The sequence below is a fragment of the Lissotriton helveticus genome, chromosome 9 (assembly GCF_964261635.1).
Source record: "Lissotriton helveticus chromosome 9, aLisHel1.1, whole genome shotgun sequence".
Taxonomy (NCBI): domain Eukaryota; kingdom Metazoa; phylum Chordata; class Amphibia; order Caudata; family Salamandridae; genus Lissotriton; species Lissotriton helveticus.
Genome location: NC_136070.1, coordinates 773,922,516 through 773,948,977, shown reverse-complemented (window position 1 = coordinate 773,948,977; position 26,462 = coordinate 773,922,516). Strand labels below are relative to the sequence as shown.

Sequence of the window (26,462 nt, the reverse complement as noted above, 5' to 3'; positions counted from 1 at the left end):
TGTGAACAGCTAAGTATTCTTTAGATGTATAACATCTATATGTACCCAATAACTCACCCATCCCAGCCCACTAGAGCACGGTGATCCAACTATATCGCAAATCTGTACTTGATTGGATTATGTTTATGTATCTGAAAGGTGTTTTGTGTGATTCAGTTTGATGTTTTAGTATCTTATGTTTTAAACTGTTTAGTGTGGCTGTGAGAATGTGGCTTCCAACTATCCTCTGCTTGACCTGTGGCAGAAGGCATAGGTTCTGACGGAAGGCTAACACACCCACAATTTACACAAGCAAAGCCTGCAGAGCAGTCCAATAATGCAATTTCCAGCAAGAGTACATGACGCCATGGGACACCATGTGAGTTCTTGGCAAGTTAGTCAGCAAGAGTCCATCACATGCAGCTCAAAAGAGACAACTGTAGAGTCCAGTGTACTGACAATAAGAGCGTTTTTCTGATAGTGATATAGGAGTTTAAAGGTCATCAGGTTAGAGCATCTCTATATGATAATATCCCAGGCGAGAGTGCAAACTTATAAGGCTTCTCTATAGTGATAGCATTTCCGGTTTAGTGTCACCAAAGTGTGCAGCACCTCAAGTCTGTCATAGGAGAGTGGCATGTTAGTTAGCTTTCTTATCATTGCTTAGGAGATTGGTATACTGGTATCTATAGCACCATTTCTTTCCTTCTCCTTCAGACTCCTAGAACACCTATCCCACAGTGTGAGTAAATTTAAGAACAGGTGTAATAATATGGATCGCCACTTGTTATACAGGAGCCTATGCCTGCCTTTCTACAAGACGGGTTGTGTAGAGCAAGTGTGTGCATGACCAAATCTATTAGAAACTCAAAACAACACAGAAAAAAGTATACATCAAACAAACACACTAATTATGGAATAATTGTATATACTGCACAATTAAATGTACCAACGAAATGCAAACTCTTGTCTTCGTAAGCACACTCCGAGAAGGCAAAATTCTGCAGTTTTGAGAACCCTGGGTTAAGTACATAGTTGTACTGTTTGCTGCTATTTAATGTCTATTATTAATTTCATTTTTCACCAGGAGTAATAATATATTGTTTTTACTCTCGAGTCCTTACCTGCTGAGCCTTTCCCTCTCGAGTGCCAAGCCCTTTTTTGGCTAATTGGTGTAGTTTGTGCTTAGAACTTATTTCCACAAAAGCTATCCACACCAAAAAGTAGACCTTTTTCCAGCATATCCTGGGAATTCTAAAGGTGCCCAATGTTTGTGGACTTCCATAGAGGTGACCCAGAATATAGGCAAATATATAGATAAATGTTTTTTTTTTTTGAAAAATAGGAAAACAGTGCTTTGGATAATGTAAAGGTCGTCCTGGGGTGGTAGGGGTTGGTAAGAAGGAAACCGCCAAACGAATGGGCTGTTCAGTCCCTTTGGGGTTTATTAAAGCAAGAAACAGGACACAAAGCAATAAGTCTCGTAATGTCAACAACAACTGAAGTCTGCCTGCTGCTCTCCCGTCGTCAGTAGACCCCGTGCCGGATCCCAGGTCTTCAGGCTCCAGAGACGCTCAAAGGAAAAGGAAAAGAAAGAATACGCCGGGTTACTGGCGTGGTCGAGACCAAGCGTGGCGAGGGGGGGGGGGAATAGTGAAGGGGACCACCAGGGACCACAACCGTGCTCTTGCAACCCGTGGAGGTGGAGGCGCTTGCACGCAGTCTCTCCCTCTCGTGACTACACCTCCGCCCTCTACCCGTTCCCTCCCTCCGTGACAAACACTCCCCTTATGCGCGCCCGTACCTTGCGGAGCCACACTTCTCCAGGTGAAGTGTGGCTGGGCGGAGCGTGGTTCCGTTGGCCTCCCGGCTTGTCCTGCGGTGGTCTGCCGGCTGGTCCTGCTTCAGGCTCGGGTAATCCAGCTCCCGCGTCCTCCCGTGCAACGGCCAACCCCACAGTTGCTTCCTCCGCTGCTCCTGCGTTTGCGCTGTTCCGCTCGAACTCTCGCGCTATCAGCGCCGTCGAAATCACGGATTGGTCAGCCGGGGATGACATCGTAGACGTTGCTCTCGCTTCCGGGTAATCCCAAGCGGCCGCAGAGGGGGCGTGGCAGTCCTGCAGTCGTCGAGGCGGAAAGGAAGAGGGATAGAGGTCAGCTTCGGACTCGTAGCAGGTAGGGACCCCCTGACACATCCCTCCCCCAGGATTTCCCCGACCGGGGGAAAGAGGAAACCGGGACAGAAAGTCAGCGTTCCCCTGTTCGAGACCCTTGCGATGACGGACCTCGATTTGAAAGGGCTGTAGAGCCAGAAACCACCTAAGGATACGGTCATTATGTCCACGATTTCTTTGTAGCCATGTCAGAGGAGCATGGTCCGTATACAGGACAAAAGGTCGTCCTTCCAGATAATACCGGAGTTTTTCCACACTCCAGCGGACAGCCAAGCATTCCTTTTCTATGGTGGAGTAAGCCTGTTCTCGGGGGAGCAACTTGCGGCTGATAAAGAGCACTGGTCTTTCCAACCCCTCTGAGTCCTCCTGGGAAAGAACCGCCCCGATACCCACCCCGGAGGCATCTGTCTGGAGAATGAAGGGTTTCTTGTAGTTCGGGGAAACCAAGACGGGCGAGGTGGTAAGGACCGTCTGTAGGGACCAAAAGCCTTGGTTTCTTTGGGAGTAGGGGCTGGTAGCCTAGGAGAGGTGAGGGATTTCTTTAACAAGTCCATGAGAGGTCCGGCCAGGTCCGCAAACTGTGGAATAAACCTCCTGTAATATCCGACCAGGCCCAAAAATGCTCTCAACTCTCTTTTGGTTTTGGGATAGGGGAGGTCTAGGATAGCCTTCACTTTCTCTGTTTGTGGTTCTATTAGTCCGTTTCCTAAAACGTAACCTAGGTATTTCACCTTTCTGAAGGCGACTCTGGTTTTCTTGGCATTGATGTGAAAGCCTGTGGTTCTTAGGCTAAGGAGGATACTCTCAAGTTGGGTTTTGTGATCTTCCCAGGTCTTACTATAGACGACAATGTCGTCCAAGTAAGCGGAAGAGTATTGTTGATGGGAGGACAAGACTGTGTCCATTGCCCTTTGGAAGGTGGCCGGGGCCCCATGCAGACCGAAGGGAAGAACGGTAAACTGATAGTGTCCTGAGGGGGTAGAGAAGGCTGTTGTTTCTTGGTCTGCTGAGTTTAGCGGAATCTGCCAATACCCCTTGGTGAGGTCAATAGTCGTGATATATTGGGCTTCACCAAGACGTTCCAGCAATTCATCCACACGAGGCAGTGGATACGCATCCTGCTTCGAGACCTTATTGACGGCTCTGAAATCTATGCAAAACCGGATACTCTCGTCCGGTTTGGGAACAAGTACTACCGGAGAACACCAGTTACTGTGTGAGGGTACAATCACTCCTGAACTCAACATCTGGTTGATCTCCTCTTGAAAGGCACGCCTTCTAGCTTCAGGGATCCTATAGGGTTTTTGTTTCACTACTGTCCCGGGTGGAGTGGAAATGGAATGTACCGCTATGTTTGTTCTTCCGGGTTGGTCAGAGAAAACATCGGTATAACGGAGAAGAAGGGATAAGACTTCCTCTCGTTGGGCTTCTGTTATGTCTGGGTTGATAGGAGTGTCAAGGACTGTATGGGGGACAGTCGGGATGGTTTGTACAACTTGTGGGGGTTTCCCTAACCACTTCTTTAGTAGGTTAATGTGATACATTTGCGTCTTATTCCCCTTTAAGCGCAGAATGTAGGTGGTTTTTCCGATTTTACGGATAACCTCAAAAGGACCTTGCCATTCTTTTCTGAGTTTGTGTGTAGAGGAAGGCAACAACACTAAGGCCCAGTCACCCACGTCTAATTCCCTCCATTTTTTTCCCTTGTCATAGAACGTCTTTTGTTTCTTCTGCGCTATGGCGAGATGGTCATGGGCCAATGTCCTCAGTTTATGAAGCCTAGTCTGGAGTTGTCGTGTATAGTCCAACAAGGCCTCCGCCTCGTGGGCTCCCTCCTTTTCCCAGCTGTCTTTTGTGATCTCCAGAAGTGTTCTTGGAGCACGGCCAAACAGTAACTCAAAAGGAGAGGTGCCTAGACTGGCTTGTTTTTGGCTCCGGAGGACAAAAAGGGCCAAGGGTAATAACTGATCCCAATGTTTGCCATCCCCAGACAAAAGCTTCTTCAGGGTGAGCTTTAGACTACCGTTATACCTCTCCACGAGGCCATCCGTCTGAGGATGGTAAACAGAGGTTTTAATGTGTCTGATTTGTAGTTGTTTACACACTTGGGCCATCAAGCGTGAAACAAACGGCGTTCCTTGGTCTGTGATGATTTCGCGAGGAAATCCCATTCTAGAAAATACCTCAACCAATTTTTGAGCGATGGCTGTAGAAGTAGCTGCCCTGAGCGGGAAAGCTTCGGGATAACGAGTGGCATAGTCCACTAAGACCAAGGCATACAGGTGTCCCCTTGCAGATTTAGGTAATGGACCTATGAGGTCCATTCCAATCCTATCAAACGGTTTCCCTATGATGGGTAACGGATTCAGAGGAACCGCCGGGGGAACATAGGGGTTCCGTCTCTGACATATTTGACACTCCTGACAATAGCGGTGTATCTGTGCATATACTCAGGGCCAAAAGAAGTGCTTTAGGATGGCCTGCCCTGTCTTTTCAGCCCCTGAATGTCCCGCCAGTAAATGGGCGTGTGCAAAAAAAAGAATCTGGTCCCTGAAGGCAAGAGGTACTAAGAGCTGTGGTGCGTCATCTGGTTTAGCCAGTCTGTACAATAACCCGTTTTTCTCAACAAAGGTGGGATATGTCCTCTGTAGAGGATCCTGACCTGAACGGGCTATTTGCCAAGCGTTCGTTAGTGTGGCGTCGTTCAACTGTGCTGTTCTGAAGTGTGTATCCCTAGCCCAGGGTTCTGGAACAAGCAGAGCATTGCGTGGAACAGTTTGTAAGGCGTCGGACAGAAGGGCGGTAAAACCCGGGTTATCTGTTCCTATGATCACGGGTTCAGGTAGGGAAGCCATGACACCCACCACTACTTCTGTTTTAGTGCCTGCAGCGGTACAGAGGCTAATGGTGGCTAGCGGGTACTCCCTAACGTCCCCATGAACGCAGCGAATGTGCACCGTCTTCCCTGGCATTAGACAGGAAGAAGGGACGAGTTCCTGTCGGACTACAGAGTGCCTACACCCCAGAATCTAGTAAGGCCCTAACCACTTTCCCGTATATGGTCACACTCACATAGAAGACTGGTCCTGTCTCTTGTGCGAACAGTAGTGAATATGGAGCATTACTGACGTCCATGGGTTCTTCGTCTTTCTCCTTTGTTTTTTTTCTGCAAAACCTCGCTATATGACCCCACTCACCACAGTCATAGCATTGGGGACCAGGATTGGGTTGCAGGTCAGGTTTGGGAAAACGTGGCCGTGGTGGTTGAAATGGGGGTTTTGGGTACTTCTTTTCGGTTTTTCCTGGCAGAGGTTTAAGAGGTTTCTCTGGTTCTCTGATAGGGGGACGCCCTTGGGCACGGGCATACGACGTGGCCATTTCAATGGTGTGTTCCAGAGTCAACCCTGCGTGCTGCTTTAACCAACGCTGGGTGCCATAGGGCAGTGCCTCAAGAAATTGTTATAGGTAAATCTTATTCATCACATCGTCTATATTTCCCTCCTGTGGCTTCAGCCACAGGTCGGCAGCTGCTTTCAGTTTATAGAACAGAGTCTTAGGGAGATCCCCGGGTGTTCCCCGTTCCTGACTGAACTTGAGCCTGTGGGTCTCTTCATCCACACCCAAACGGTCCAGGATATATTGCTTTACAACTGCATACACAGAGGTCCCATCTTTATTTATCATTTGATAGGCGGATCGGGCTTCTCCCGTTAAGAGAGGGGCGAGGTAAAAAGGCCATCGGTCTCCCGGCCATGCACTGGCCCTAGCAGCCCTCTCGAAATTCAGAAAGAAAGCCAGAGGGTCGTCACCTGGGGTAAACTTCTGTAGAGGGACTACAGTCCCGGGTGGGGCGTTTGTCCTGCCTTGTCCCAACACAGTCATTAGTTGGTTCTGACCCTTAGCTAGTTTCAGTAGACTATCTGCCTGAGTTTGTATGGCAGTGGTAAAGGCTGTGCGGTCTGCTTCCGCCTGAGAAGAAGTTTGGCCAATTGCCCACTCGAGTTTGTCCTGGCCCTCTTTCATTTGCTGTATTAGGGCTTCCATCTTGTATCAGAGGATAGTTCGTAAATCCCACTTCTGACACCACTTGTAAAGGTTGTCCTGGGGTGGTAGGGGTTGGTAAGAAGGAAACCGCCAAACGAATGGGCTGTTCAGTCCTTTTGGGGTTTATTAAAGCAAGAAACAGGACACAAAGCAATAAGTCTCGTAATGTCAACAACAACTGAAGTCTGCCTGCTGCTCTCCCGTCGTCAGTAGACCCCGTGCCGGATCCCAGGTCTTCAGGCTCCAGAGACGCTCAAAGGAAAAGGAAAAGAAAGAATACGCCGGGTTACTGGCGTGGTCGAGACCAAGCGTGGCGAGGGGGGGGGGGAATAGTGAAGGGGATCACCAGGGACCACAACCGTGCTCTTGCAACCCGTGGAGGTGGTGGCGCTTGCACGCAGTCTCTCCCTCTCGTGACTACCCCTCCGCCCTCTACCCGTTCCCTCCCTCCGTGACAAACACTCCCCTTATGCGCGCCCGTACCTTGCGGAGCCACACTTCTCCAGGTGATGTGTGGCTGGGCGGAGCGTGGTTCAGTTGGCCTCCCGGATTGTCCTGCGGTGGTCTGCCGGCTGGTCCTGCTTCAGGCTCGGGCAATCCAGCTCCCGCGTCCTCCCGTGCAACGGCGAACCCCACAGTCGCTTCCTCCGCTGCTCCTGCGTTCGCGCTGTTCCGCTCGAACTCTCGCGCTATCAGCGCCGTCGAAATCACGGATTGGTCAGCCGGGGATGACGTCGTAGACGTTGCTCTCGCTTCCAGGTAATCCCAAGCGGCCGCAGAGGGCGCGTGGCAGTCCTGCAGTCGTCGAGGCGGAAAGGAAGAGGGATAGAAGTCAGCTTCGGACTCGTGGCAGGTAGAGACCCCCTGACAGATAACAAATAGCTTGCTGTGCTAAAGTCACCATCTTCCCAGCATTCAGGAACATGGATAGCTGAATTAAAAAAAATATATATTCTTATCACAGTTTTGGCATTTTTCAAAGAGCTAGCCCATTTTCCTATTTTTGTGCCCTCAGCCTATTTCCAGTTTATGTTGGAAACCAGCGTGAAAACCCATGGGTGATCCAGGAAAGCTATAGATTTCTAGAAAGTAGACAATTAGTAGGAAAAATGGCAATTTGTGACAACATTCTCAACTGTAACATTTTGTCACAGTGGCCGATTTGCAAAAGCAATTTGCCATTACCTCGGATATACCCTTCTGATTGCTGGGATATATATAGGGTTAGGAGATTCTCCAAGAAACCAAGGTGCCCAGAGCCAACAACTGAGCTGCACCGTATAATGGTTTTTCTTTGTGTACCAAGTATAGACCAATTCATGTTGTGAAGTCTTTAGTAAAAAGAATGGAAATCAAGCAAACCTATGAATTTTTTAAATTGGCATAAGATACAGAGTTTAGGATCAGTGGTTATTTGAGCATCTATAACTTTGTTGGTACCTGTGCTAGCATATGGTTTAGAGGGTCATTCAATTAGTAATAATAAATGTTCTATTATTCTATGCTCCTACATGTTTTCTGATAAAAAGTGGTACCTCTCTTGTGTCGATGGGTCTAGTGACCACATCAGCAAGGAGCACACTTTTCCACTGAAAACGGACCCTTTATAATGAAGATGGCATCCGTTGCGGACGCGTGAAGAGGGGCAAGATGGCGTCCGTTGCGGACGCGTGAGCTGACCTCTCCTGCTGGACCCTGTGTGGAATCTTTCTGTAGGGATTGGAGAGAGTCGACCTTTTGAAGTTGTCTTCGGTTTGAAATTGGAGTACTGGTCCGGCCCTGCTTTGTGTCTTGAAAACCGCTTTTTTGCATCTAATTGATATTTCATTTACCTTGGACTCTCTCGCTGCTTTTCTCGCTGTTGCTTCACTACGGCCGCTGAGCACCTGCCTCTGTCTGGACATCGATGCTGGGGCTGGTTCTGTTGCTGTCTTCGGCCGCGGAGCGCTTGCGGTGCCGGCGAGGTCGGTGGGCGTTGCTGCTGGGAGGCATTCGGCTCACCTGGGGGCCCCCGCTAAATCTGGCTGGAAAGCTAGATGCCGCCGAAAGGCTCCTGCGGGATGCCCCGCGGCCAGGAGGAGGGGAATGCGGAGACAGCAGAGAGCCTTGCAACGGACTCACAGGTTAGGAAAAATCCTCAGAGCGGCAGTTTGGCTTCAAGCAAGCCGGTGGATTCTATGCCTGCGCTAACAAGAGCTAAGGGGAACCAGGCTGAGAAAAAAGTAACTGCTCTCTTCTCTGCCGTTAAAGATAGAGGAAAAAACGGAAAGGCAAAACGGCTGAGCTATCAGTAGAGGGTGCAGATAAGACTGAGACCAGGGATGGAGGGTCGCCTTGCAAAGTTACTGCCGCTACTGTGGTTAAGTTTACTGATGAGGATATGGACAATATGGGATATATGGGTGATTTGCCTCTGACCTCAGCAACTACTGTCTTGGAAGGCGTTTTGGATGGTGATGTAGGGGGGAGCATAGGACCCTCTCTAGATGCTGGCAGAGGGCCGGTTGTGACTGGTGAAAGTGCTATTCACAGTAGTGTCACTGGGGGGGCCATGGTCAATGTGTGCAAGGACCTGAAGCGGATTCAGGTTATTTCTTCTCCCTATCTGAACAATCTATGTCGTCTTGCGAAGACCTGGCAGTGCAATATTCCGCTCAGTTAAGTATGGTGGACGGTAGTGACCATAGTAGTTTGCTCCTGGAAGAATCTGAAGAACAAGAGGATGGTCAGCCCCACACTGTGAGGAAACTTGATTTACATGTAAATAATGATACTCTCCCAAAATCTCTGCTTCAGAGGGGTCAAACGCTAGCGGAGGGGGAAGAAGTCTCTTTATCATTGATATACCGTTCCATCATGTCTCATCGGGACGAGACTCGAGAGGAGAGTCAAAGAGACCAACATTCTTGCTGCAAGCTGCAGAACTCAGTTAGGCGGCTGGTTAAATCACATGCTGACTTTATATCTAGGTTTAATGAAGTAGAATCCCGAATATCTATCCTAGAGGATGAACTTGTGCAACATAAGACTGCTACTGAACTGATTCAGGCGACTAAAGAGGATACCTTGTGGAAACTAACTGATATTGAGAACCGTGCACGGAGAAATAATCTGAGGGTCCTTCAGATACCAGAGGGGAAGGAGGGGCAAGATCCTCGAGGATTTATTGTAGATTTGTTTTAAAAAGCTTTCCCTGAGGTGACTAGCTGGGATTGGGATAGAGAAATTGAACGTGCTCACAGGTTCCCATTTAATATTTGTTTGAGACCCGGTTAGTATTCTAAACCTAGAGCTTTTCTGGTTTCCTTTAACAGTTTCTTGGGACGAGAAGAGGTGTTTACACTTGCATGGCCTGATAAGAAAAGAAGAGGGGGTGATGTTGAGTTTTCTGTTAGCCCAGATCTGTGTCAATGCTCCGTTGAGCTCCGCTGGCAGTTCCGACAATTAATCTCAGAATTCCAATCTAAAGGGGCTCAAGTCTTCTAATGTTTCCTGCCAAGCTAAAAGTAGTATATCATGAGCGTAATCGCTTCTTTACCAGCATTGGCCCTGCTAAAGTATTTCTAAGTTCCATTTAGTTTAGCTAGGTCCACTTCTGTTGGCTCTCTTGTATTTTTATAGATTTGTTTTTCCACTACCTCTAATAATCTTTTGTGTAATCATTTGGATGGCTGTGCCTGCCGCACTCGGGGAGGGGGAGAAGTCGTACTGTTCTTCCCTTCCCAAGTCGCAGGACCCTCAGGTGAAGGTAGGGGGCTATGGCGAGCTCACATTCACAGGACTGTTTGTCCTAAAGCCTCGTTAAAGGGGGGCGGGGAAGATTCACTTGGGCAGGGGGGGTGGGGTATCACTGAGGTGGGGGAAAAGGGGTACAAATTCAACGGCAGCAAGTAAACAAGCAGCAAGTAAACATTTAAATCCTATGAAAAGTAACATTTGTATTTGTCTTCAAAGTGCAGATATATGTAATAGGTGGCTTAAGTGTTTCCCCAGTGGGTTATCTTTCATATGGTTAAGATTGTGCGTTTTGGAAGTGTGTCTACATCATTAAAATGATTCATAAAGGGTTAAAAATCTGTTCGTTAAATGTTTCTGGTCTTAATAATTGGGGAAAGCGGAAGAGGGTAACTGCGGAATTACGATTTATTCAGCCAGGTTTGGTTTGTATTCAAGAGACCCATATACCCTGGTCTAAACAAAACCCCTTGCCCAATTGTTTGGACTCGGAAAGAGTAAATGTCGCTTGGCAACGAAACAAATGACTTTCCCATTGCTTTGTACTTCTCTCTGTGCTGTCAGTGCTTAAAGAACTGTGCATTACAATACTATACATAATCCTAGATACTGTAAATGATCTATTATGTTTGTGTCCTTTAATCGAGGTGATTCACTACCTACAACTTTTACAATTTGTAAAATGATTAAACTAACTGAGAGAAATGAGTCCACAAAATAGAAAATCTATGTATGAAAAAACATGACATAGTCTTGTATGCATGGTTGTATGGGAAATATAAACAACTGCAGATTTGATTAATTGTAAGCAGTTAATGCTAAACTATAGTAACTTTAAAACATTCAAAAGTTTAGAACAACTTTACAAACTGACAAGTTGTATTAAAATGTTTGACTAACCTTTAACCGGATGCAGAATTAAGTTGTAGCAGCTCAAACGAGCAGTGTTTTCACTTAGTCCACTGCTATATTTAACGTATTAATGTTCTACTTGCAAGCCTATTCCTGCTACATTTAGGAGGTGACATGTTTTTCTTTTTTATACCTTGTTTTAATCTATCATGCATATGCTTGTATTTGCGTTTTTTCTGTGGATAGATGAATGCAAACATGTGTCAGTTGATCAATGAATGGATGCAGTAGTGCAAGGATAAATTAAGTCATGTATGATGTGCTTTATAATGGCCTAAATTCACAAGTGACTAAAGATGCACTTCCTGTTTTTGTTAGATCCTATAGATATGGCTGGTTTTTGTGCATCATTTTTTTTAAATGTATTTTTGTTTTTGTTATTTCGTAGACAAAAAGAAAACGTGCAGATACAGCTGGTGTCCACAGGCCACAGTCACTATAACAGCATTCACATAGTTGTACAAGATCATATATTTTGAATGCATCCCCATCATCCCAATATAATATTCTCCAATTGCCTGGACTTAGTCTTGGAATCAATGGTTCTTAGTTAACTGCTTCCAATTTTAATTATGTCACATTTTTTTCGGAAAGAGTAAAACGTCCAAGGTAAAAATTTAGAAAGTATTTGTTCTAATCTTTTACGTATTACCTACAATTGTATTTGCTATTTGCTGAACATATGTAGTCTGTGGCACTTTCTTTCCTATTAGTGATAGGATCGGAGTAACATTTGGAAATATTAAACATGGATGAATTGTTTGTGTTTTTCAGCGTGTTAATAAACGTTCTAATAATGCTATTGCACAAGAGTGATCATCACACAATTTTTCATTCATGGACATGTAATATGCATCTGGTAAAGACATGGGGTGCAAAAACTTCATTCTCATGTTATTTGTTTTAAAAAGAACTCCTTTATTCATTTCTTCTTAAGTGGCATGGTTATCCCTTTAGGCAGCCCAGAACGGCAGTAATACTTGTTTGTAGGTTTCGTGCACGAAACAACAGGCGTGACCAAAATACCCTCAGGGCGTTCATTACTTGGATCACATGGACTCTTCCGCTTCATAACCTAGTCTGCAATGGTTGTTGGTTTCTCCCTTCTTACGGTAATACCAATACGATCTCAGTGGGATCAGGCAAAATGGGACACTCATAAGATTGTGTTTAGATTGATTTGGGGTGGCTGTCTCGGGTATTAGCTCGGTAGGTTTGTAGGCATGTTTTTGTGCTGCTTTAAAGGCGTCTCACAGGGGGGCACATCACTTCGTGTTCTGTTCTTTCCTGACCAGGGTGGGACTAGAACAGAGAATATGCCCGGGCACCAAAATAAAAGCGGCCCCCATTGGTGAATCAGATAACTTTAAAAAAAGTTCCCCTTGTTTGCAAAACGGGCCATTTTTATTACCTTTTATAGAGAGTGTACGTACTGGTGTTGATGGATTGCATGCTGGCGAAAAGCAATGTTTGTTGTAAAATCAGGAAATCATCAGTTAAACCCGCCCCATCGAACCATGAACAAGCTCACAACTAACTGGCCCACACTCTGGAGGATATATGACATTACAACGCATGCTTTTACATCGCATGCCTTTACAACGCGGTTTTTACAACGCAAACCTTTACAACGCATAGCGCTTTGGGGTGCTGGATAGTGAATAGTTTAATTTACTATTCCAACTCCAGTCCCCGTGGACACTAGGGAAAGTGTTGGATAGTAAATTAAACTTATTCCCTATCCTAGAGCGCCCCCAGCGCAATGCGTTGTAATGGTTTGTGTTGTAAAAGTTGCGTCGTAAAGGCACTGCGTGGTAAAAGTTGCGTTGTAAAGGATGTTTCCCCACTCTGGATTGCCAGCCCAGCCCTTCTGGCACGGCAAGGTTGCCATAGGTGAGTTAGACGCCTCTGGCATGAGTGGAGAGGCGGTGTCTAGGGCTGCTGTCAGGCATGGCCCTGCATGTCTCTGGAATGGCGCGCAGAGCCTCTCTGGCCCTGGGCCCAGTTTCCGCTCACTCTGCTGTAGTTCGATATGTGAGCGGTGCCCAGAGGCAGCTGGCAGGGTCGCGGCAGTGGGAGGGGTCATTGGAAAGCAAGTAAGTGCCTTTGTTGCAGGCTGGATAGTCTGTGCGAATATAACCTTAGCAGGGAGCGCTCTCTTCGAAGCCCAGCCATGCTGCCTCTGACCTCTTTTTCAACAATGGAAAGTTTCACGCTTTTCTCCCATAGTTTGCCAAGTCCATCCCATAATGCTGCTCCGTCATAATACAATTGCATGGGCAAGAGTGTACCGGTCGTGGGTGGGCCTCTGATGTGACTCTGCAAGCGACTGCATAGGGGCCTGACTGACTGGCTGTCTGCGTGAAGCTGCACTGTAACAGCATGCTTGATCCTGCTTTATTAAAATGTGCATAAATGCGGCGCCAGAACGGTCTGCACAGTGCTGACACAGAAGTGGCTGCCTACATATTGATGGGTTACCAGAACTGTGCACGGAGCTGCATAGAGCGCCAGATTGGCAGCCGTCTGTTTTCCCACCATAACTGCACTAGAATTGACTGTACGTGACTACATCCGAGGGTCCACACCGTGCCGGGTTGTGCACCCACGCTCACTGTTCATGCTCCAGCCCCGTGGCCGATCTTCGACTTCCATTGTAGTGCATGGTATTTATCATAATGTGTATGGCTTTTCTTTACTGCTATACTAACCAGCGGAATATACACGAGAGGCTGCAGAACTCGTAACAAGAGAATGGTTTGCGATCAGCACGAGGGTGACAGAGAGTACTTGTGCAGCAGGCAGAACGAGGGTCTGCTCGGTGTTGGCTATTGTTTGGGTTTTGTATGCATACACTACGCACTGCTCGGTGTCATTGCTTCGAAAAACACTGTTGACGCAAAAGCTTCCAAGCATTCAGAGTTGTACTGAAATGGGCTTTTGTGATGCGTTGTACCGCTGCTGAGACCTCCACGGAGGTTTTACAGTGCAACTTCCTCACTATTTGCTGAACGCACTGGTATTCCACAACGGACACACCCACAGAGAGCTCTCACAAAACTTCCCGTTATGACGGGCAGTGTGTGCTTGGAATTTCAGTACTGAGACACTCGGGGCGTTTTATTTAATACGTGTCACGCGACTTCAAAGTAGGTCTGTTTCACCTGCAGGTTCGCATCTTAAAATCCTGGAGGGGGCAACTCAGCAAGCGCTTTAATAGATCACGGATGGGGTTGGTTAACTTATTTAAGCCTACCCTAGCATTGTATTATGTTTGTTTCATTTAAAAAAGAGGCAAGTAAAGCTTGCAGCATGTTGGTGAGTTGAACATATGGCACGACACGTGTGTAAGCTAAAGGTTGCAACGTTCCATCAGCATGACTTAGCTCAAGAGGTTTTAGCGCCTGCAGTGAGCTATGAGTTACCTATTGTTCACGGATTATGATGATCCCAGTAAGATCGCTTCCGGGTATATACACCTGCTGCAGTGGGGTGGGGAGTACAGGAGGGGATACGGTCTGTGTGAAAAAGAGAAAGACCTCTAAGTTACTTTGATTGTATATTGAGTACCAAGGAGCAGCGAATCCCTCCACAGGCAGATCGAGGTGCTATGCATAAGAACTATATTGTGTGGTTCAGTTAAAACCAGGTTAAGAATCATTGATGGTGAGGCACATGTAGATGGAACAGTACCAAACAGAGCACATTACAGGTATTTACAAATTGGGGGTATCAGTTGATGGAATGGTTTGCCCACATTCGATTTTTGCTCACATTGTAAACCATGGTTAGAGTGTTAGTCATAAAAATTACATTTGAATATGGGTACCCTCAAACCGGTTTCGTCAATCGGGGGTATCGTGTGAATGCCTTTGTGTATTTATCATGCTACTTGATCCATGCCCCAAACGTATTGGCAAAGTCCATTGTTCTGGCTTGAATATATTAACATATGTAGACACAAGCTTGAGCTAATCTAGTGAGGTGAGAGAACCATTAGAGAGCAATGCACTTCGACACCACACAGTCCAGATTCAGGTCCACCTACAGTACAGAAACGACACTCATCGCTACCACAGACTACATCCACATGATTCTTGACAGAGGAGACACTTAACAGCCTCTTTCTCCTGGACCTCACAGGAGCATTTGGCACGGTGTCACACACCATACTCACCAAGTACCTGCACAAGATTATCATCCAAGAACCCGTTCTCTTTTGGATCAGCCCCTTCTTAACAGATATAACACAAGCTGCCTGGCACCTTACTCCCCAAAAGCCTGCACATTTGTCTGTGGAGTGTCTCAAGGTGCCTTGCTCAGCCCCATGCTCTTCAACAGATGCATGATCCTTCTGGACAGTGTCATTTGCGCACCCAACATCAACATCCTCTCTTACGCCAATGACACACTACACATACTCTCCCTCTCGGACAAGGACCCAACACAAGAACAAGTTTACTGCCAGCATGACCGAAGTTGCTAACTGGATGAAAGATGTCTCAAGCTCTATGCCAACAAGATAGATGGCAAGAACACCTCACCAAGGGACTCCAACTTGTGAACAGCTACAGTCAGACCCACACCTAGAACCCATGCCTGGAACCGCAGAATACTCATCAACAGTAAACTTGGCATGACAGCACTCGGAAACTCTGTCACTGCATCTTGCTTCCACACCCTGAAGATGCTGAGTAAGATCTTTAAATGGCTCCCAAGCAGCACTAGAAAAACTGTCACTCACCCTAGTCACCAGCAAGTTCGACTACAAGAACACCATCTACCTGGGATCACCAAGGAACTCACTAGAAGATTACATGCCACCAAGAACGTGGCAGTCAGACTCTTCCTCAACCTCCCACTCAGAACTCACATCACACCACAGATCAAGGAGCTCCACTGGCTCTTGATACACAATTGTGCTTATTTCAGACTCCTCACATACACATTCAAGGCACTACACAACTTAGGCACCACCTACTTGAACAGTCGCGTCTCCTTTCACCAGACACCTCTGCTCCACAGGACTCCTACTTGCACACATCCCACGCTTACACAGAACCAGATCAGGAGGACAGGCGATCTTACATCTCTCCCAAATTGTGGAAAGGCCTCCCAACATCAGAGGTTTCTTTTCTCATCTTGAATATTCCGTCAAAAGCTGAAGAAGTGCCTTTTCAATTAACCAACCTATCACAGGCAAATCTTGACACACACATACGCACCTGCTCAGCGCCAAACAAGATTCTGAACTTCCTGCATTGCGTCACTGGTAACCAATGACCCTGATCCATTGCTGGCGCAGGTGAGCGACCCAGTAGCTGCTTTCTATGACCCTGGCTGCCAGAATCTGAAATGCAGGTGCTTCAGGAGGCTGAGGTTTACGCCCAGGGCTATAATTGCACCTTGAAAGAAGTAAAGTCACAGTGATAATGTAAGGACAGACCCTTGGAGAATAGTAAAAGACTGGATGCAAACTCCTAAATAGATGAAACCGGAACAATCTGCAGCATTTATTGGGGGAGCAAGGGACATGTTTTTATCCAGCAGGCAGCACGCAGTGGTTTTATACTGCTGGGAAAAGGAACGGATGAGTGCCTGACATATCAGGTACTATGCAGTAAGTAAAACACTCCTCTGATGCCAACATCTTTACTATAATGAGAAGGCATTGAGGATCATTAAAAAAAACCTCATTAATGCAAGTGTAGTCTCCAGACAACAAGGTTTTAGAGCACCCTTTTCCAGTGACATGGATAGGCTTCAAATCTATCCCCAGCAGGGCACACGTCGGGGGTAGACACTGGTCCATGGCATGCACCCACTATTTTCACAGGGCGGATGCTGTACACCATGCAAGAAGCTGGACCACACTAAAATATGATGAACTTGTCCAGTTGTAATTTTCAGGCACCGGGACGCTTTCAGCAACACCTGCACGCTGTCTATTTTCAGAGCAGCAACGTGCAGGAAGCAAGGGGGCCTTCGTGTTTCAGACTCCAGCTGGGCCCAAAACAAAAGCCAAATGTAAGGGGCCCGAGGCCTCCTTTCGTTCCACCATCCTAGTTGGGAGCTATCTGACGGATCACACCTAGATGCAAGGGAGGGGAAACAAAGGCTCGCAGCTGGTTTCTTCTTCACAAATAATTGAGAGGACTGTTTTTTACTTTCTTCAATCCCTGTATATAAAGGAAATGCATGTACTGTATGAATGTCAAATGTGCTGGTCTGTTAGTATCTCCACAAATAACATTGTAAATACCATAATTTAACTTTTTTATAGCCTTTTTAAAGCTATTTCGTTCCATCATCCTAGTTGGGAGCTATCTGAGCGATCACACCTAGATGCAAGGGAGGGGAAACAAAGGCTCGCAGCTGGTTACTTCTTCACAAATAATTGAGAGGACTGTTTTTTACTTTCTTCAATCCCTGTATATAAAGGAAATGAATGTTAAATGTGCTGGTCTGTTAGTATCTCCACAAATAACACTGTAAATACCATAATTTAACTTTTTATAGTCTTTTTTAGGATATTTGGAAATGTGGACTTTACAACCAATTAAGCAGAACAGATTTACTGTCACGGTTTTCCTTGTTGCCAATTTCTTTGTGAAAGAGTTTTTACAAAATAAATGTGCAAGTTGATGCTCACATTTTCCGTCGGGATGCGTCACTTTTTTTACACAACCCGTATGCAAAATCTAATTTGTTAAATCCCTTAATGAGCTGAAATGTACTCATAATAGACCTGTGAAACATATGTGTAAGGTGTTAAGATCTGATGTCACTTCCTGTGAGGTCATGGGTTGTGATGCCACTTACTGTGAAGCCGCGCCATGCTATGTCTTGCCTGACTCGTCCTTCTTAAAAATGTAAATACAGAAACCTCTACTGCGAAATACACGATCAACTCAAGCTAAAAGCTCAAACAATTGCCTTTTTAAATACAGTTTAGTTGCATGCAGAGAAGTCCATTCACCGGTCATTTCTTAGGCAAGTGCCAAGCGTATAAGAAGCAGGCAGTAGGAGATGAAAGACAGATGGACACAGAATGAAAATAAGAGTATAGTTATCATGCCAACACACTGAAATCCATTTTCTGTATTGTGCGCAAATGTTTTAAAAAATGATGCAACATTTCAGTGCAGCAATGTTTGTTGTGTATTTTTCAATAACATTGCACCATTGACATAACTACCTCTGTTAACAAATCTATTTCACTTTTCACAGTCTGAATGCCCTTTTTTCTCATATAAAATACCCACTTAGAAAACAAAGAAAGGACCCTTTAATAATGTTCACTCGAACGACTCCCATGAACACCCAGACGCATGCACGCTCTCCCTCGCATTTACTCACACCTTTTCTTTTTTTTTTTGTCAATCATAGTCTACTGTAGGTGCGCGCTTGCTTTCAATAAGCAAACACCTACACAGTTTCAGCTCGTAAAATAAATAGATTTCGGCGTAGACCTCCAATCTGAATTTGTTATTGAAAGATAGCTGTGGTAAATTGGATTCAGGAGACACTTAGTAAGACTTCTGCTTGAATACATACAGTTTAGGCAGTTTTGACGTGGCAGAATTCCGAATTCCTAGCACCTAATGTGTGAAGCTCGTGAATTTGTACTGCTATTTTTTATTGTTTGGACTTTTACATTCTAACCTCTCTATTCTCTTCCAAACCAGCTCTGTGCCAAACCGGGTGCCACCTGCATCTCCCTCCTCTCACAGCATTGCCACCTCCTCCTCGGATCGCACCAGACTCTCTCGAGGCTCCAGCATCCGCAGCACTTTCCACGGTGGCCAAGTCAGGGACCGACGCAGCACAGTGCAGAATGGCCCGCCCACCTCGCCCACGCTCTCTCACGAGGCCTCGCCGCTGCCACAGAGCCGCAGCCGGGCCACCTCTAATCTCTTCAGCAAGCTGACCTCCAAGCTGACACGAAGGTAGGTGGACTATGCAAAGTTCGGATGCCTTCTGGGCATAAGGAAATGAGCCAAGTATGCAAAGTTGGACTCTGGAACTGGCCACGTCTTCTCTTGATTCAGTGTAGATTAATTAGATGCTTGCACCCTTTCCTCCCACCCTTCTGCAATACTACTTTACACTTCTAGAAGTCTGCACCCTTGATATCAGAATTCCTTGCTTGGTGACATACTCCACCTTCTCTGTAATTGCAGAGTGGTCCTTCCCGGCCACTGCCTCTGACAGCCCAGTAGGCTTGAGAATGAATCACTTTGCCCTTCAGGGATTCCCAAACAGTAAAAGCATGCAGCAAGGAAATCCCACGTTATCCGTGGACCACTTGATAAGACCTTACTGTACCCCAAAGGGCAACATGCTGAACCATGCTGTTCAGCATGTTGCTGAAGGGCAACATGCTGAACAAAATGAAATGAATAATCAGCTCACCCTTCACTCTCAAATTAGCTCGGTAGTTTCCTCCTGTTTCCTCACCCTCCGAACCATTCGCACTGTCGCCCGTTTCTTTTCCCCTCAGGCACTCAAAATGATCATGGCCGCTCTAGTGATATCACGGCTGGATTATGCCAATGCTCTTTACAATGGCATACCAGCATACAGTCTGAGGAGGTTACAGTTGGTCCAAAACCAAGCTGCCCGGCTGGTCTTTGGCCTCCCACGTTACCACCACTCCACACCCCTCCTCAGGGAGCTCCACTGGCTCCCTGTTAAGGAACGCTCTCTGTTTAAAACCGCCTGCATGGTCTTCCAGGCCCGTCAAGGCACCGCCCCCGCCTTCATTTCCTCATTATTAAAAGAATATGTTCCCCCCAGAGAACTTCGCTCCTCCACCAAGTCCCTCCTTCAAATCCCACGCTTCAGACGCAAAAAGTGGGGTGGGTCCAACTTTTCCACCTTGGCCCCCACTTTTTGGAACTCCCTCCCAGATCACCTTCGTGTGGCTACCCATTATGTATCCTTCCGTAAGGATCTAAAAACATTCCTGTTTAAACAGGCTTTTCATGTGTAATTTTCCCTTCCCGGCTCTACCACCGGTTCTCACTTTTGTCTCTGTAGCCATTACCCTCTATTAGCGCCAAGAAACCGTTCGGTGCACGCTGCGCTTTATAAATGTTTTAAATTAGAAATTGGAAATTAGAACCCCTCAGGCTGTAGATGACGCTAACAATTCAGCACCTTTTGCTTCAACCACCATAGTCCCTTGGAGGCACATTGCTGTTTCCGGATTTGATTTACCACTGATACTGCCCTCTTCCATCTGAAAATCCACAGCACCCAGCTGACCGTAGTTTGAGTTTGTGTTACTGGACACCTTATTTGATAGCTGGGGATTTATTTTATTTGTTTCAACTGTCTGCCAGTATTCCAGCAGGACTTCACCAGCCCCTGTTGCCTGTGCAGTTGAGGTGTTGTTTAGAAGTGTATTCCATGTCGGTCATCATCGGATGTCATTGAGACTGGCAGGTTGTCTGTCCGGCTCCTTAATGTGATTTGCTGGCCTCATTCCATTTAGGAGTAGGCAGATATGCCCTCACTAAAAATTACTCCGCAGTGGGCACATTGAAAACCTAATTGCTTGTAGGTACACAGAAAACCAGCAGATATTTAGAAGACCCTAAAATAAAGGTGAGAATGTTTTCAGAAAAATAAAGTCTTCAGAATCTGTCTGCGAAAAGTTGTGAAAGAAAATGCTGACTTATTTTAGTGCCAGAACATGGGCACAGAGCATCTTTGATTAGTCAGACCTCGAATGCGCCACATGTAATAGGAGAGGTTAACCAAGTGCAGTATTCAATTTTCAAGATGTGGGGTTAAACAGTGGTTCTAGCAAGACTTTTCCAGTCCTCTGCAACACATGCTCGTACATATAGTCAAACAGTTTTTTACTCACTGTAGAAAGTGTCTGCTTGCATGCTCAAGCGCAGAAAAGTGCTTGGTAACCCTTGACACGTATTTAATACTTTTACTATTCTTGATAAGGGTACCTTTGGTGGGACAGGGACATGTCTTGCTCCTGTTTTCTTCTTGAATTAGTGCCAGCACCGCTCTCAGGTGTTAACCATAGGCTGCCAAAACCAAAAAAAACCTTTGGTGAGTACATGCATTGGGTGGATGAACCGTCTTGCCAACCTCTGTGGAACCCCACACCTTTGATAAAGTCTGAGCATTTGATATGACATGCTATGCCATAAAATATGAGCCTGAGAACCTTTTCAAAAGTTAGTCAGATACTATTTAGCAATAGATCCTTACCTTGGTCAGAACTCAATGTATTCTCTGAGCAGCCTCTTGCAGTCAAAGTACCACCCAACTGTATCCTTTCTGAAACCCAGCAAGCACTTCAGCTTGTAGACTGCTCTACTGCAATTTAGTTAGTTGTCATTATTTATTTTGCCATTTTCCTGGGACCTAGCAAACATTGAGTGAAGATTTGAAAACAAGTATTAAGTTCAATGTCATAGTCATGCTGAAGTCACTATCCAAAAGTGTTGTGAGTTTTTACATTTTAGGAGCCTGCACAGTTTGTCTAACCAGTACGGCAGCAGTTGGAATGTATTTGGTGTTACTGAAAGGCGTCATAGACTCAAAAGGGTGTTAAAAGTCTGGGCACCTATGATTTGAAACTTCTCGTTCCCATTCAGTTCCCCACAGACCCATGTGTCCAGCATTGTATGGATCCAGACTTGTGGACTGCCGGCTTGGACATTAGTCTGGATGCCACTTGCCAAAATGGTGAAGGCCAAGTGCACGTCCCAGAGTCCACCCTTAATGACTTTAGGCTATTTTAAGTAGCAGCAGGGAGCTATGGGAAATCATTCTTTCTGCTGCCTCTTTTCATGAAAGAAAGGCATGTAAAATCACCTTCTAGACCTAATTAAATCCAATGCCAGAGACCTGTTGTGAAGCAATTCATTTTTTTAAAAACTTTTATTTTTATTTTGTAGAAGTCAAACAGTGCAGTTGTGGCAATCAAAACAAATACATACATCAGATTTCATACGCAATAGGCTACGAAAAATAAATGCGAGTTAGCAGTGAAATAGGGCAGTGAGACCATCAAAGAAAACCAAGAAAAACAGAGATTGTTTTATAAGAAAAAGAAAGGAACATCAAGAAAGAGAAAAAGAAATAAGAACAGAAACAGTTCATGGAACAATGACATATTAACCGCATGCGCTGCGTTTTTAAAAAAGCCGCGTTACATGACGAGGTCAGCTCGTCATCAGCGTACGACAGGCGTACCTCATGACGAGCTGAGCTCGTCATCAGCATCGAAGGGGTTAAAAATAAACAGCTTATATATAGTAGGTGCAGAAACTATTTCAACCATCCCTCCACGCATACCCTTTAATGTAAATACTGAAGACTCCAAATTATAAATTGCTAACAACCTAGCTCTCCAGTTAATAAATGTTGGTGCTTCAGGGCTTAGTCATTGTGAGGTGATACAGAGCCGGATCATGGACATGACTATGAACAAAAATGCAGAAATATACCAAGAATGTCCCTATTCTAGCCTTTTTTTGAACCAACTCATAAATCACTAGCTTATCTAAGATAAAAGGGGATTCACTGAGGCGTTTGAAAATAAAGCTTCTAAGCTGTAAGTATTTGAAGAAATCATGCGTATTCAGCTGGAACTTATTCCTCAGAGACGAGTAAGATAGTATTTGCCCGGCCCCCACTAAGTCCCCAATGACGTGAATACCCAATGCCTGCCATCTGAAAGTGGTCTGATCCTGGAAGATGCTGGGTAGGAGTCTAGAAGCTTTAAATGGAGTATAAATGTTAATATTAGGAATAGAAAGTTTCCGCCGAATCTTCTGCCATATTGAAAACATAGCAATGGCCACCTTGAACCGGGTCTTCTTGAAATAGCTCGGCTCCAAGACTTGCGTCTGGATGCCCTTAGCGGCTGTGCCGAGACCTATCTCAAAGATAGTGGGTCTATTACATTGCTGAACCTCCACCCTTTCCCCCAACAATGACAACCCCAGAAACTGAACCATAACAGCCCAGTAGTATAGTACCAGATTAGTACGGCCCAGCCCCCCCCCCTCCCCCCCCCCCGATCACGTGGGAGACACATCACTTAGCCACTCTACGAGACCGGCGATACCCCCAAAGGAACCTGTAGCAAATCCTATCTGCCTTTGCCAAACTTTTTTGCGAGAGCTCTAGAGGGATTGTCCGAAAAAGGTACAAGAACTTTGGGAGCACCAACATTTTAAGAACATTGCAGCGGCCATAAAGGGAAAGATGTAGGTTATCCAGCCGTTCTAGCTTAGTATTTACGGCCTCCACTACCGGTAAAATGTTCAAGTCCGGAATAGTTTCTACTGCAGCCATAATTTTGACTCCCAGATAAGTTGCTTCACTGACCACTGGGGCATCTGAATGCGACATATTAGGTGTTTGTACTACCTGGGTTTTTGCCACATTTAACTTTTACCCCAATACTGATCCGAACTGTTTAGCGGACACCTTAAGAGCCAAAAATGCGGAAGAAACATCTGACGTCAAGACAACAATGTCGTCCGCATAAGCCAACAAGCGATACTCTGTACCTTTGATCCTTATGGGCGAAATGCCCACATGTCTTTCTATTTTACTCAAAAACGGAACAAAGTACAGAGCATAAACCAAGGGTGAACAAGGGCACCCTTGCCTAGTGCCTCTACTTATATTGAAATACCCTAGCTCCTGACCAAAAATACTCAACGCTGCTACTGGGGAGATCTATAATGCCCGGACTGCCTGAATAAACTCCTTGCTGAAGCCCTTCCACCGAAACACGGCCCACAAGAACCCCCAGGAGACCCTGTCGTACGCCTTCTCGGCGTCCAACAGGATCAACCCGAGGGGAGAGGTAGTGTCCTGGGCCCAGTCCAATAGAGCAATAACGCGTCGGACGTGATCCGCAGTGTCCCTACCCGGGATAAAGCCATGTTGGCGCTGGGAAACCAATGGGACAATCACTTCTACCAACCTAGATGCTAACATTTTGGAATATATTTTGCTGTCACTATTTATGAGAGAGATTGGTCGAAAAGATGATGGGCTCAGCTCGGACTCTCCCTTTTTTTTTTAAACAAAACAATTGTAGTCCGACGCCATGAATCAGGGACAGTGCCTTTCTGCGCTGCCCTAAGAACAGTTAAAAGATCCAGCCGGACCTCCGCAAGAAAAGTCTTGTAAAATTCCAAGGGCAGGGCATCGGGTCCAGAGGCCTTCCCATTGGCTAAGGCTTTTACCGCTAGCTCAACCTCCTCCCATGAAATAGGGGCCGATAACCATTCATTCTGCTCATGAGAGATCTTAGATGTATCCAACCCCAACAAAAAATCCCCAATCTCAGACTCCCACTGAGTGCTCCTGATGGCTTCGGTATAGCGTACTGAATAGAACTTCTGAAACACATCGGCAACTCCTTTCTGAGTATCCTGGACCCTCCCAGCTTCGTCCTGAATTTTAATAATACGTCCCTGCACATTTTTCTGTTGGAGCCTCTTAGCTAATACTCTACCAGAATTCTCTCCATATTCAAACATCGTTGTGTGATATTGTAGATTGTGATATTGTATATATTTATTAGCCAAGTCATTATTGACATTATTGAGCTCCTGAGGCGGATGCCGTGAGAGACGAACTGTGTAATTTTAAAACTTTGAGTGTAATATTTGTGATTTTAATACAAGTTTTACCGGACTCTTCCCTGGGCACAACCCAGCAGCGGTTGGGAACGCTACCGCGGGATACTTCCTCGTGTTGCCGCCACTCCCTGGGACACACAGGACACGCCCACCACCAATCAGGCCACGCCCCCTTTCTCGCTGGGTATTTAAAGCGCGCTGACTAAAGCGCGAGTCTGAACATTATTGACCTCCTGAGGCGGAAGCCAGGAGAGACGAACTGGGTAATTTTAAAACTTTGAGTGTAATATGTGTGATTTTAAGGCAAGTTTTACCGGACTCTTCCCTGGGCACACCCCCGCAGCGGTTGGGCACGCTACCTCGGGATACTTCCTCGTGTTGCCGCCACTCCCTGGGACACACAGGACACGCCCACCACCAATCAGGCCACGCCCCCGCCCACATCGACTATTTAACATGTGCATCTACAGGGCGCGCAGCGGACGAGCGCAGCGGGGGCGCCGTTTGCGCGCCAAAGGCACGCCTAAGGCAAGTCCGTCTGCGCCCGTCCGCGACCAGACCGCGGCCGGGGCCAGACATGCTGCCTGTAAGAGTGCACAAAAGGGCATGCTCGTGTGGTCAAGTGAAGACCTTTGGGATCTCAATACCATGCCTAAATGTTGTGCTCATGGGATAGATCTTCAGACGACTGCCCTCCCCCAAACATGTGAAGGCTGTGGGATAACATTTGTACCAACGGGCGCTACAAGGCTCTCTAAACCCAAGCTACCGATTAGCAGAGGTCTTAGAGCTGGCCTCTTGAATTGTAGATCTCTAGTTAAGCATACAGATGATATCTGGTTACTTTTGGAAGAGCACAAGTGGGATGCTCTGTTCCTAACAGAAACGTGGCTCAACGAAGACAATATGACCGCCATCGCGTTGGCAGTTCCTGCGGGATATAAAATATGTTATTCTAATCGTATTGGGGCTAAAAGAGGTGGAGGCGTGGCTGTTATATTTAAAGAGAAGCTCATACTAACATCTTCCACCCCTACCCTGATTCAGGGAATGGAGGGACTACACTTTTGCTTTCAGGTGGGCCCTCAGCTATCTTTAGCGGGATTAGTGATATACCGCCCGCCTGGCGGGGAGGATCCCTCCCTAGCTACTCTGCTGGAGACGATTGTTCAGAGCTCCCTCCTTCATCCTCAATTCCTCGTGGTCGGGATTTTAACATTCATATGGATAAGAAGGACTGCGCCCCTGCACAGTTACTGAGGTCCACATTAAATACAGCCAAACTGAGACTTATCAATGAGGGCCCCACGCACAGAGCGGGCCATACGCTTGATTTAATTTTTGCTAATATTATCGATGTGAAGGCAGAGGCACCACTACCATTAGTTTGGTCTGATCATTCACTGATCACTTTTAGACTAAACATAGTGGTCGAGAGACCTGCTACAAACAAATGCTCTTTTATGAAGAGACAATGGAAGAAGCTAGTTCCGGCCAACATGGGCCCGGTATTGACTCAGAATATTCCTTCTCTTACTTCGAACGTCACTATAGACGCACAGAAACTTACTGATTGGGTTGGCAACATGGTGTCTTCCATTGCTCCGGCTACACGCGCTACTTCTAAACGGGAATCCCCCTCCGCCCCTTGGTTTTCTCAGGACCTTAGAGCAGAAAAAGCAGCTTGTAAGAGGCTGGAGAGACTTTGGAGGGTAAACTACGGACCCTCCGAAAAAGCTAGTTGTAAGGAAGCATCCAAAAAATTACAGAAAGCTATCAGAAAGGCAAAAAAACAGTTATACGCAGATTCAATTCAGCAGGCAGATCACTCTAGCAAAGAAATTTTTAAGGTGGTACAGTCCTTTTTCAAGATATGATCAAGCCGAACCGCTTGCCCTCTGCGCACTGTTGCGAATCCAAATTGGATATTAACAAATGAACCAATATAAATTAACTAACGTTCAAAATATGCTTACTAC

The 26,462-nt window shown here is 46.2% G+C and overlaps 1 protein-coding gene across 2 annotated transcripts in view; it reads left to right on the top strand.

Moving 5' to 3' along the window:
• The window catches only part of MARK4 (microtubule affinity regulating kinase 4), an 811,738-nt gene that overhangs the window by 613,163 nt on the left and 172,113 nt on the right, over nucleotides 1–26,462 (top strand). For both annotated transcript variants that reach the window (XM_078660898.1, XM_078660899.1), the window contains exon 15: nucleotides 18,532–18,792. In XM_078660898.1, coding sequence (XP_078517024.1) covers nucleotides 18,532–18,792 — 261 coding nt within the window. The remainder of the gene's footprint in view (nucleotides 1–18,531; nucleotides 18,793–26,462) is intronic.